The sequence below is a fragment of the Sander vitreus genome, chromosome 1, assembly GCF_031162955.1.
Source record: "Sander vitreus isolate 19-12246 chromosome 1, sanVit1, whole genome shotgun sequence".
Lineage (NCBI taxonomy): Eukaryota > Metazoa > Chordata > Actinopteri > Perciformes > Percidae > Sander > Sander vitreus.
In genome coordinates this window covers 19,966,386-19,978,928 of record NC_135855.1, presented here as the reverse complement: position 1 = coordinate 19,978,928, position 12,543 = coordinate 19,966,386, and the positions used below count along the sequence as shown (strand labels likewise).

The 12,543-nt window shown below is 39.6% G+C and overlaps 3 protein-coding genes across 3 annotated transcripts in view; 2 read left to right on the top strand and 1 right to left on the bottom strand.

Moving 5' to 3' along the window:
* The first annotated feature begins 2,452 nt into the window (after nt 1-2,452).
* On the top strand, nt 2,453-6,097 carry fth1a (ferritin, heavy polypeptide 1a). Its single transcript, XM_078247287.1, has 5 exons — nt 2,453-2,752; nt 3,364-3,469; nt 4,141-4,287; nt 4,783-4,908; nt 5,630-6,097. Exons 2-5 carry the CDS (start codon nt 3,368-3,370, stop codon nt 5,786-5,788), a joined length of 534 nt encoding a protein of 177 aa, XP_078103413.1. The 5' UTR covers nt 2,453-2,752; nt 3,364-3,367; the 3' UTR covers nt 5,789-6,097.
* mcee (methylmalonyl CoA epimerase) lies at nt 5,817-9,413 on the bottom strand. The gene is given in 4 exon segments (XM_078247289.1): nt 5,817-7,556; nt 8,236-8,376; nt 8,378-8,577; nt 9,328-9,413. Coding segments are annotated over 4 exon segments (522 nt in total). The 5' UTR covers nt 9,356-9,413; the 3' UTR covers nt 5,817-7,403.
* The window catches only part of mphosph10 (M-phase phosphoprotein 10 (U3 small nucleolar ribonucleoprotein)), an 8,433-nt gene continuing 5,298 nt past the window's right edge, over nt 9,409-12,543 (top strand). Inside the window, exons 1-5 of the mRNA XM_078247277.1 lie at nt 9,409-9,522; nt 10,654-11,308; nt 11,391-11,560; nt 11,652-11,808; nt 12,422-12,543. The exon at nt 12,422-12,543 is cut by the window's right edge and continues 20 nt beyond it. Of these exons, the coding sequence (XP_078103403.1) occupies nt 9,446-9,522; nt 10,654-11,308; nt 11,391-11,560; nt 11,652-11,808; nt 12,422-12,543 (1,181 nt within the window). The 5' untranslated portion in view covers nt 9,409-9,445. The remainder of the gene's footprint in view (nt 9,523-10,653; nt 11,309-11,390; nt 11,561-11,651; nt 11,809-12,421) is intronic.

Here is a 12,543-nt window from a genome sequence, read left to right as displayed (position 1 = left end):
ATCAATATTTATTCAGTTTTTCTTATTATATATTCTGTTAATACAATGCATATATCTATATTATTCTTACTACTAGTATAATGTCACTGCTACCACATTGCACATATCTGTACATGTTCATACATTGTTCATATTACATAGCCATATTTATTCTGCTCTTATTACACTGGAATATATGTATTGTCCTGCCTATGCACCACCTGTCTTTACTTTGTATATCACATTGCACTTTTCTGCTTTATTTTGCACTTCTGGTTGGACGCAAACTGCATTTCACTGTCTTTGTACTTGTACACTGCACAATGACAATAAAGTTGAATCTAATCTAATCTAAATATCTACTTCTCCACACTTACAGCATACATCTATCAATTGAAGCTCAAAATAACCGTTTCATCAGGCTTTTGGATAATCAAGTTATTTGTCAAGCATTGCAAAACATGTGGTTTGAGCTTCTCAAATGTGAGGTTTTGCTGCTTTCCTCTTAATATCATTGTAAATCTAAATATTTGACTTTTAGACAACAACTAGAAATTTGAAGGCATCACTTTGGGTTCTAGGAAATCATAATGGACAATTTTCACAATTTCAGTGGTGGAAAGTACACGTTTTTGATGGCTTTAAGTCCTTTTCAATGAGGAGTTTACGTCCGCTTTTGATCACATACTGTTTTCCGACCAAGTAGTTACAGGAACTTAGTTATAGGAAAAGTCCACTTCTAAACAGATCTACTAACTGGCCTACTCTCCCCCAAAACCAGTTTTCCCATTTGCATTCGCACTGGCCAAGTGGCCATAGGGACTGGTAGGAGGGGTAAGGGAGTGATGTAAGCACGGCAACGGTCCATAGCGTTAAAATCAGAAAACAAATACACCAAAAAATGTATGAACTAAATACTAAATCTAATGGATATAGCATATTTGTTATTTCATGTCAATTTAAACAAGTCTCCCGAAGAGAAACAGGTATCTCTCTCTCTCGCATGCTTGTGGAGTTTAACTCCGAAAAGACAGTTAACCACAGGTTCCCGTTAATCTTATGATGGACATGTGTTGTGATATTTAAACAAACGAACCATCAACGTCGAAATAAATACAGCCTTTATTATGCCAGTTGATATTGATGGACATGGATATTTGATGAAAATTGTTAAAATTGTCCCGTTGTTGGTCTGTCTGTACCGGAAACCCGACCCTCGTTGACCTAGGTTCATATCAAAGAATTTCTAATAAGGGAAGAAGTTCCACTCTCTCGTTACTTCCGGCTTCTGAACTGGTTGCAGTTCTACCAGAGTTCCATATAGGGGGCGCTCACAGGCCAGTGCAGAATGAATGGGACTCTATGGAGCTATACCCCTCAAAATCCACTTTTCTCAGGATATCATTTTTTGTCTAGTAATTTGAATGTTGCATTTGAAAGGGGAGGCTAAGAAAATACACACTGCTGGGTGTTAGATTTATTTTAAAGTGGCTTTTTTGTTCTAAAAAGCCTTTTAAAATGTCAATGACGTCATACACATATACAGCCAGAGATACTGCTTTACGGCAAGCTCTGAGTCGCTTCCTTTGTTCTCTCGAAGCATCGACAACACAGCTGACAGGTTAGGCTCTCCCTGTCAATACACGTGCTAGGAAGAGGTTTGCTAATGTTTTAAAGACCACGCCGAAATATTCACTCTGACATTCTGGTTCTGCTTTGGATGCCGTCAAGCGGGATCTCCGATCGTAATCAGTCCTTCACTGACCAATCAGCATTCATTAGCAGAATGCTAGCGTGTTATGGGCAACAACGACTCAACCTGTAAGAAATCAAAAGGACACAAGTACTCGTTCATTCAACTTTTGACCTATAATCCATGTTGAACTTCAAAAACTACAAATCTGAGATTTCTCAACGACAATCAGGCGAAAGAGACAAATTTAGCCGTCTAGTTCCATAGAGTCCCATTCATTTAGTACTGGACCGCGATCACCCCCAGTGGAACTCTGGTGGAACTGCAACCAAATTCGGTACAATGGGACTGAATAGGGAGTGGAACGGCTTTCCGTAGACGGGCTTTGGTTCATATGCTGAAAAGGGAACAGCGAAAAAGACCCTGCCCTGAAGTAGGAGCTGAAAGAGTTACAGGAACTGCGGCCAGAGGAACTTAAAAATCCCCAAATTGGTCCAGTCGGAACACAAGAAAAAAATGGTTCTAGGAATTTTGTTCTAGGAACTGCAAAAATCCCTCTGGTCGGAAAGTGGCTATGAGTCTTTTTTTTCTTCTTTTTTTTACAGGCCTTAAGCCTCCATGTCTTTTTTTTCTTCTTTTTTTACAGGCCTTAAGCCTCCATGTCTTTTTTTTCTTATTTTTTTACAGGCCTTAAGCCTCTTTTTTCTTTCTTTTTTTTTCTTCATACCCCTCCCTCTTCCTGGCAGTGACGTCACGGTCCATACCATCTATTTATCAGCCGAGGTTCAGGCCGAAACTCGCAGTCGATTTCTTGTTAGCGGACAGTGAAGGTTACCTGCTTCAACAGTGCTTGAACGGCAACCTTTCAACTGTATTCAAAGACCTGAAAATCGCTTTGATAACTCAGACCACCATCGATAACAATCGGATCAAATTTTAATTACCTTAAAACATCAGCTAGCTAAGTATTTCTGAACACGTTTATCTTGCTAGCTAGCTAACGTTAACTGTTTGTTTTGCTAACAAGCCACTCGGACAGCTTTTCGACCTCCCTACAATAAGACCCGCCGCTAAGATTTGGTAAGAGTTCATATCTAACTTTTATGTCTTCTCGTACGTATATTTGTTTGTCACTCAGGAACCTACACCGACGACTAGTAAGGTAACCTTAGTAACGATAACGTTACTGGTGCGGTTGTTTATCTCGTGGCCTTGGCGCAGTTGTCTCTCAACCCTTTGCGTAATCTCTTATACTGGATTTGTCAAACTAAACTGTAAAAGGAACTGTATATTTTTACAGTGGTGCATGGCAAGTCGTAGTGACATGTAATAGCTAGACTGGATATGTATTACATTATGGGCATTTGGATATCTAACATGTAATTACAGATAGCTTGTAGTGTGAGTCGGTTACATGTTAAAACGGCTTGCCATAATCGTGACCTCCTCCTCCTCTTCCTCTTGCTTTCTCCAGCTATCCCTAATTCCTACTTTCATGCGATGTTTGATGCAAATGTAACATATTAGAGCTGGTTAAACCAACTGTAATGTTAATGATTTTCTTGCAATTCTTAGCTTTTACTTCAGTGACAAGATTCTGCCTCAGATTTGACAAATTTGAGTTTTATAATTTTGAGTCTTGTTTGTTTGTCTAGTAAGGTTTTAGTAAGGATTTTTTTGCTGTGTTTCAGAATCATGAGTTCCCAGGTGAGACAGAACTTCCACCCGGAGTGCGAGGCTGCAATCAACATGCAGATCAACCTGGAGCTGTATGCTTCCTACGTCTACCTGTCTATGGTGAGAGTCCAATAAATACTTAGAGGAAAGTGTGAACACAGATGAGTGGGAAAACCCAGGGTGGAACAGCATAAGGGGAACTGTTTATACCAGTTATTATAGATGAGTGATTCCAATTCCTTTTAACTAGACTGTATAGCACACTAAGAATAAAAGCCACTGTCAGAGCAGCCGTTATGCTAGTTAGACATGTGATTGAGCTTTTATTTGTCAGTTTGATATCATGTGTTTTAAACTGAGGGTAAATAAATGTTGTGTGGCTGAGTAATAAAACAAAGGTTGAAGTTCTTTTTGAGACTAATAGACAGGGCAGAGTGTGCATCGCCTGACCTTAAAATGGGCTTCATTTGAAGCACAGCTTTCACCTATTGATCCCACACACGTGAACATTTGCATTAAAAAAAAAAATTAGTAGTGTAACCTATTTAATAGAAGCAACACCGTGCTTAACAGTTAGGCTGAATTCTAAAAGATGGAAGCTACTATTGGAAAATGTATTTTATAATGTAATTTCAGCGTATTGAACTCTGCATCCACGTCTAGTTTTAGCTGTGTGTAATTATCTTGGTATTTGTGTTTCAGCCACATTTCAGGAATTTTTAGGTTCTTCACCTGAAGGAAATTAAGTGTCATTTTTAAAACCTCAACATTCCCTTCTTTCCTCCTCGTAGGCATACTACTTTGACCGTGATGACCAGGCATTGCACAACTTTGCCAAGTTTTTCCGCAGTCAGTCACACGAGGAGCGCGAACATGCTGAGAAGCTGATGAAACTGCAGAACCAGAGGGGGGGAGGAATCGTCCTAAAAGAAATCAAGGTATGAGCTTAAATTTGATTACTTTTTTTTTTTTTTTGGGGGCTTTTCCGCCTTTATTTGATAGGACAGCTAGGTGAGAAAGAGGAGAGAGAGGGGGAAGACATGCAGGAAGTTGTCACAGGTTGGATTTGAACCCTGGACCTCCTGTGTCGAGACATAAACCTCTCAGTATATGTGCGCCTGCTCTACCCACTGAGCCAACCTGGCCACTTTTTTTTTAAAATTTTTTTAATAAATAAATTTGCTTAATGTGTGTTTAACTCCAGCAATGGGTATGCTATTTTCTGTTCTGGGCTATCATATAGCGTGTGTTGGGAGGGTAACATAAGGCCAAAAAGATACATGGGGTGTGAGTGTGCTGCATCGCTTATCTTTTACTGATACATGACCCGTTAAACTGCAAACCCCCTCTCCCACTGTCTGGGTTGGGTCGTTGGCCTCCTACCTCTCATTAATAAGTGTCTCACTGATTTCCTGACCTGCTTTGTATTTCAGAAGCCAGAGAGGGATGAGTGGGGCAGTGGAGTTGAGGCACTTGAATGTGCCCTGCAGCTTGAGAAGAGTGTGAACAAGTCACTGCTGGACCTGCACAAGCTCTGCGCTGATCACAATGACCCACATGTGAGTGTTGACGCTTGATGGTTGCAAAGCACTGTAACATTTTTTCCTTCTGTCACATTTTAGAGACCACCAATCCAAAATTCTCAAAATTAAAATAACTATGAAGTATTTTAATAAAGACAGTTGCAGATCCAGCTACCGATCCAGTTAGCTCTTGCATAGCCCCCACAGTATTAGCCTGTTATAGAATTTAAAAAAAATACTCAGATTCAAGCACAAGCACTTAAGACATACACATCGGTTGGACACCTGCACTCAAGAAATGGAGATAGATGCAAAGTAGCTGCAAATTCTGCAGGTGTCCTTTAGGTGTTATTTTTTGCAAGATGTGAAAACACCTGTCAGACTTTGATGTGGCCTATATGGGATTTACAAAGTACAGCTGAGTTGTTTTAAAGCAAATGTACAGTTTGCTGACTTTACTTTTTTTATTTTTTTTATAAAATCAATATACAGAACAAGTTTTGTTTTCAAATCCAGTGGATTTGACATAGCTATAACTCACTTAACGGTTGCAAAATAAGACTGAGTGTACCATCAGAAAAGAATCATCACGAAAGTGTCAATTCAAATTTGTGTGTAACCTTTGCTTATGTTACTTTCAAAATATTTTAGCAGGTAAATTAAAACAAAACAAAGACCATGCCATATTGGACATTCTGTCAGTTGTTCAGTGAGTGTGTTTCCGCTCTCTAATATGATTAAACTCTCTTTCTTTTAGTTGTGTGATTTCATCGAGACACACTACCTGGATGAGCAGGTGAAGTCCATCAAAGAACTGGCAGACTGGGTGACCAACCTGCGCCGCATGGGAGCTCCTCAGAACGGCATGGCAGAGTACCTGTTTGACAAACACACCCTGGGCAAAGAAAGCAGCTAAATCCCTCCGGATCACCTTTTGCAATAGCTTTCCGTATATGTATATTGGTATCTTGCTTTCCTCATATGAAGCCATCTGCACCTGCTAGTCATTTAAACATATCATGTTGCTATTGCTGATCCCTCCACTTCACACTTACTTCACCAATCCCCAGTTCCTAGAGCTGTGCGCTTTTACCTTCAAAGCCCACATTTCTATATTCCACTTCTCTTTGTTGTCAGCTATGCCTAAGTCATTACTATGTATTTGCTGTGTTTTATGCCAGCAGCTGTTAATCAAACTAAATAAAATGAACCCTCTGGATTCTGATTAGTCTTTTCTTTCTTTTTTTCTTCGTACCAATGTTAAAAACGGTAGACCATTTGAATGGTCTATTGAGCTCTGTATCTGGAAAAACCACACAACTCCCCCACTGGCAAATAGGTAGCACTAATGATCTGTTTCACTTCCATTACCAGAGAAAACCGAAGTAGGCAGTCACAGCTGACACCTTTTTTTTTTTTAGTATGATTTCACTCAAGTGAGCAAAGTAAGAACTCTTCTATTGCAGTGTCTGCTTTTATCTTTTCAAATTACATGTTTTTTTAAAGATCTGGCTATTTGTATTGTATTTAAACTGATGGACAGCCAACATTTTGGTAGCCAAATGAGACTCCAGAGGCAAATAATAACAATGTTTATCTGAATGTGAAGAACATAATTACTGTTTTCCTCAAAGCCTGTGGTCCCTAGAAAATATACACCAAAAATAAGTAGCTTGACGTGAAACTAATTATGATCATTAACAAATTGTCACTTGTCTCTTTTGTGCCCAAGTATTTCAAATACCTGGTTCCAAAGACTAGTGTTACAAGTTACAGTATGTATGTTGTTTGGAGCATCTCTAAATCTATAAAAAGTCAAGTAATCAGGGGATTTTTAACATGAACATGAAACATTTTACAGGAAGTGCAAATGAAATGTTTGTGCGCAGGTCTGCGTCACCATCACAAGTTCTCTTTTGTAATCACAGAGGTCCGTTTTCTTTCAGGGATACCGACTGTTGGTACTACAGTCACTCCTAGTGGTTTTAAATAATACGTAATTGACAATCAACTTTAATAAAAGGAGAAACCAGTGTTTATGTTCACTATTTATACTGCATGCCAAGAAAATATCTGATTTTGAATCTTTGGCCAACTTTACTGTACTGCACTCTTAAACACTCTGAGCTTCAGCATATTTCCTATTTCGGCTTCACCTAAAAGACAGACGTTTTTAATATTTGAATACATTTTATACCTTTGTTGTAGTCATAAAGTGTGAATCCTATTAGGAAATTTGGCCTATATTCTGCCTATGGTTGTATGTAGTCATCCTAGTTTTTGTTTAAGTATAGTGGAGTGAAGACAAGTCAGACTCCTGACTCAAATGGACATGCATTGAACACCACACAATTTATTCCCAACATAACAGGGAAGTCAAGAACAGACCTGGAAGAACAACTTTGAGGCACATCTCTGAAATGAGAAGATCACTATCTAAGTGCTATAGAACAATATTACAAAATCAACATTTGTTGTCAAACTGATTGTGGAATTAACAATTAACAACAATACTTGTCAGACTGACATGTTCATGCTTCTTCAAGCTCCACCAGCACACCGTCACAGTCTTTAGGATGGAGAAACATCACTGGTTTTCCGTGAGCACCTATCCGAGGCTCTGCTGACAGAGTTCTGATGTTCTTTGCTTTCAGGTCAGCTATTGCAGAGTTAATGTCGTCTACCTGCAACCAAGAGTAAATTATTTTTCTAACTTTGGTTAGTCTGATACACACTATCATACTAATAATCTTTGGTGTGCAGAAAATGTACTGTTTTTGCTGTTTGGTGTCCAAAGTATAACAGAGGACTGAGTGGTTCAGAGAAAGTATAAAATGTGGACAACTTATGTAATATTATTTCTAATACCGGTTGACTGCTGCTTGAACTCACTTAATTAACACAACTTTTGGTCCTCAGACCTTCAAACAGACCTGTCACAGTGAGAAAAGCACAAGTGTAAATAATAAAATTAGTGATGGCTAAATTCTATTTAGCTACTTTGGTGTCAGGGTCCTGGTATTGTGCATGCTTTCACACTGTCATGGCTTACTAGTGATGGACAGTTGAACAGAACAGAGCCATCAATAATATAACACCTGTGCTTTTCCAAGAATGACAAGTCAAAATGTCTGCTGTTAAAAAAGCCTATTGTGCCAGCTGACTCACTTGCAAAGGGAACAGAGCCTAAATGAATGTTGTCAGTTACACTTGTACTTATTCTGCCATGACAGATAACAATGTTTTCAGTGACAAAGTTCTATTCAAGCTTATCTGAGGGTTAAAGTCCAATACTGACCAGGTGTACCTGATAAAGTGTCCACTGAGTGTAATCCCTACGACATGCTATCAATTCTGTCTCACCTCAATACAAATGTGGTGCATTCCTCCAGACTTGTTCTTCTGTAAGAAGCCAGCGATCGGGCTCTTCTCCCCTAGAGGATGGAGCAGCTCCAGCTTAGTGTTGCCGAGCTCCACAAACACCGTGTAGACGCCGTGCTCAGGGAAGGGGAACCTTGCCACTCACTGTGGCCCCCAGCACGTCCCTATACAGAGCTGTGGCCTTCTCCATGTCGGGGACAGCGATGGCAATGTGGTTTAGCCTCCCCAGCTTCCACAGTGATCCAGGAACGCCCTGATGGAGGGGTGATGTCGTTGAATGTGCCCTCATGAGTGTGAGATGACAACATCTGGAAAGACCTGCCACTGAATAAACAGGTTAAAATATAGTGAGATTAGTTGTAAGAACATTAGTCCTAAAAACTACAGGCTTATTGCACACTGTCTGACAGTATATACAATATATTATGGACCAGCTTGTTTCCACAAGTTCAATTGCTGCATGTTGTTTACAGAGTGAACCCAAGACATGTTGTGTTAGGGCTGACCACTCCATCAAATGGAAATATTCTGGGTGTATTTTTGTGCATCAATTTACACACATTTCCCCAAATTCAACCTGACATTTGGTATCTTTGGAATCTTCACTATAATTCAAAATAAAGGTCTGTGGGTTTGAACAAGGTCTGGCTGCCTGCATAGCATGCGTGATGCATACAGTAAGTTAACACTGATCAAACGCTCCGTTAGGGAGTTAGGTTTATGCAAAAGCTATGGCATTCCTCAACATGTTACGTTTTAGGGTCTCGGAGAGTTCAATTTAATATTTCAAATCTGAGTTGAAGAAAACGTGTGTACATGTTTATTATGTTTAAATGTCTTCAGTTCCGATGATTTTTTTTTTTTTTTGGACAAAAACACGAAAAGTACCATAGCCAAACATACTAACCCATGACGTTAACATTAACATCGGGTTGAACTTGGTCAGTAACTTAGTGTAACGCAGCTAATGTTCAGCAACGCTGCAGTCTCGTTTGAGGTTATACGATAAAGAAATCGAGGACGGCCATACTGATATAAGTATGCGTTTATATATAATTGTTGACACAAACCAACCTGCAACCTTCAGCACGGCGGACGCCATGTTTGTATCTCGGAACCAAACAGCAGTGGAAGAGTTTTTCGGCGAACGTATTTACCTGCGACACAGACGGTCACACATGTGGGAGACAAGATGGCTAGTGGAGATGTGTGGAGCATGCTGGAGGAGTGTTTAAAGAAAATAAATGTCAACACAGCACAGCCAGAGAACTTTCTTAGGCAAGTGTTTGCTGTCTGTATGTTTGTGTTGTTGAAAAAGCTGTTCACTGTTGTTTACGCATGTTTGAAGAGACGAGTTAAGAACTAGCTAACCTGGAGCTAAAGCTAACTGCATGCACTTCTAGCGTCAGCTCCGTGTTTCTTGGAGGGTATTTATCGTTTACCAAATCGCCCTTTTAACTTCCATGGTATGATAACTGCATGTCTTTAGACGGATGACTTGTGTAGGAACCAAATTACTCAATGTATTCGTTATCTGGACCTAAATGTCGTGGACCAAACAGTCAAAGCACAATGACCACAGGTTCAAACGTTGGGTTTATTTTTCAATTTTAGTTATTGGGCCCTTAAAAGAGGTTATCAAATAAAAACACCACTGAAAAAGACTATGTTACCTCAAATATAACCCCCACAATCACAGAAATCTCAACTATCCTGCATCTTCACTTCCTTTCTGTTAGTTTACTACATTTTAAACATGTTTGACATAAGGGGACAGCTGGCCCCTACTATATTAACAGTGGTGAAATAGTGGAAGAAACAAGTAAAATATAATCAAATGCTGCACGTTATGGGATGATGTGATTGTGATATTGCAAAACAACCAGCTGCTGTGGTAGTGTAACCAAATAGGAACAAAACGTAATATATAAAAATGCTTTTAAGATGCATGACTTGAGGAGTCATATTTTTAATTTATTCACTACATTTGATGTTTATTGAGTTTCACAAACCTAACAGATAACTCAGATATAACAGCGTAATGTAGAGACTCTTAATTACACACTGCAAAATTTATGTGTGCCTGAACTTAAATACATTTAAATGAGCAAAACACAGAACTGCCAAAAAGCAAAACAGTTTGGGAAGTTAAAATGTCCTCTGTCTAAATTGGTGGTAAGACACTCACTCACACATCTATGTGTCCATTGCTCCTAATGCTTAGTATGGGTCAAATGCAGAGATTGAATTTCACTACATTGTACTGTATGATTGTATGTGATGAATAATCATGTTTCTTCTTCTTCTCATCTTGTCTCTGGGTGTCTTTTGGACAAATAATGAACACCATCTTACTTTCAATAATACACCATACTTGCCATACTGATTGTATGTTTTCACCTTTTTTAGCCTTCAAGATGGAGTGGCAGCAGACTTTACCTCTCTCACTAAGACCCTGTATGACCTCCACAAAGCTGAGGAGCCTGCAGATTCTAAAGGCAGCCCATTGGCTCAGCTGGTGGTGGAAAACTTTGATGAAGAGCAGATCTGGCAGGAGCTGGAGCTGCAGAACAACGCCGTACTAGAACACTTTAAAAACGTAGCTGATGAGGCTTTGTCAGATGAGACGTTAACGGTGCTGGTAGAGGAGGAAGAAGTAGAGACTGATGATGAAGATGTTGATGATGATGAAGAGGAGGAGGAACTACCTAGACAGTCTAAGAAAATGGCTTTGGAGGCTGAGGATGGGGCAGAGGATTACACAGATGAGGACTCTGATTTAGATTTTGATGTGGATGCTCTGGAGAAGCGAGAGAAACAGAAGAAGGAGATTGGAAGGAAAGGCTCCAAAACAAAGGTGGTTCCCTCTGAGGTTGATGATACGTTCTTCAAACTGTCAGAGATGGAGTCGTTTCTTGATGATATGGACAAGCGAGAAGGAAAGGAGGACGAGAACGAAAATGAGCTAGACTATTTTCAGGACCTGCCCTCCGATGAGGACGACGATCTCGACTTAGATCAAGTACTTTCTATCAAAAAGAAAAAGACAAACACAGTATGTATTGTATCACTTATTCTCACTTATTTTATTGTGTTATAATGGTACAGAATGTATTGATTGGTGTTTAAATTGACAGGTAAAGAGCTCCAGGAATCTAAAGTACAAGGACTTCTTTGATGCTGTGGATAGTGAACCAGCTAAAGCAGATGGCGAGGATGACAGCATGGATGAAAGCCAAGAAGAAGGTGAAGAAGAAATGGATGGCGAGGAAGATGATTATGATGGTGAAGAGGAAGGCGGAGATGAGTAAGTGTGATTTTTATTTTTTTTTGTAATGCGTATCATCATGTGTGGGAGAAGCACGTGTGGTTAATTCCAGCATATTTGTGTTTGCCAGGGATGAAGAGACCAAAGCATCTAATAAGAAAGTGACCTTTAATCTCTCTGGGGATGAGGACAGTGAGGGAGAGGACATGGAGGACATTTTTGGAGGAAAAACTCAGAGCTCAGCGAAGTCTAAATCAAAGTCATCATTTGAGAAACGCCAAGAAAAGGTAATCAGGTTTCAAATGTTGCCTATTTGATTTGCCAGTCTGTGTGACTTAAATGTGGCACAAGACTAATAATTAGTGGGTGAGTTTTACACCAATTGTAGACCATAAAGTTATTAATGCAACAGTGCTGCTTGTAGGGCTGGGCATTGTGCCAAAAATGATTTCAATAGCAAAACAATACTTTATTCTTCCTATTGAGGAATATCCAAATTGTTTTCTACGAAACCCTTTTTCTGTTTAACAATTAGGCCAAACTTCCCTAATGCACCAATGTTTAATTTGGTCTTGCTAAATACAACGCTAAATGAGTGCTTCAAACAGGAAATATTTAATTACAAAAGTAACCAGGACGCTTATTCAGACATAAGGCCAACATGTTAACTTGCCACAAGATTAATGTAACGGGCTGTACGTCTGAAAGAGCCTGAGAATCCTTTAAACCCATGGATCTGTTCTTCAAAGTGAACTTCCTGGTTTATGCTTCATGTCTTACCGGTACCTGAGGCAACAAGCTCCTATCAATGCAACCCCTTGTGTTGTTTTAGCGCAGGGATGATTTCGGTCTGAATGCCTGCTAATGGTGTTTTTTTTTTTTTTTTATATCCTATTGAAGATGTCAGAGAAGATCGACGAGTTGGAGAAAGCAGCTCTTGCAGAGAAGCCCTGGCAGTTGTCTGGAGAGGTGACGGCACAGACTCGTCCAGAGAACAGCATGCTGGAGGAACATGTGGAGTT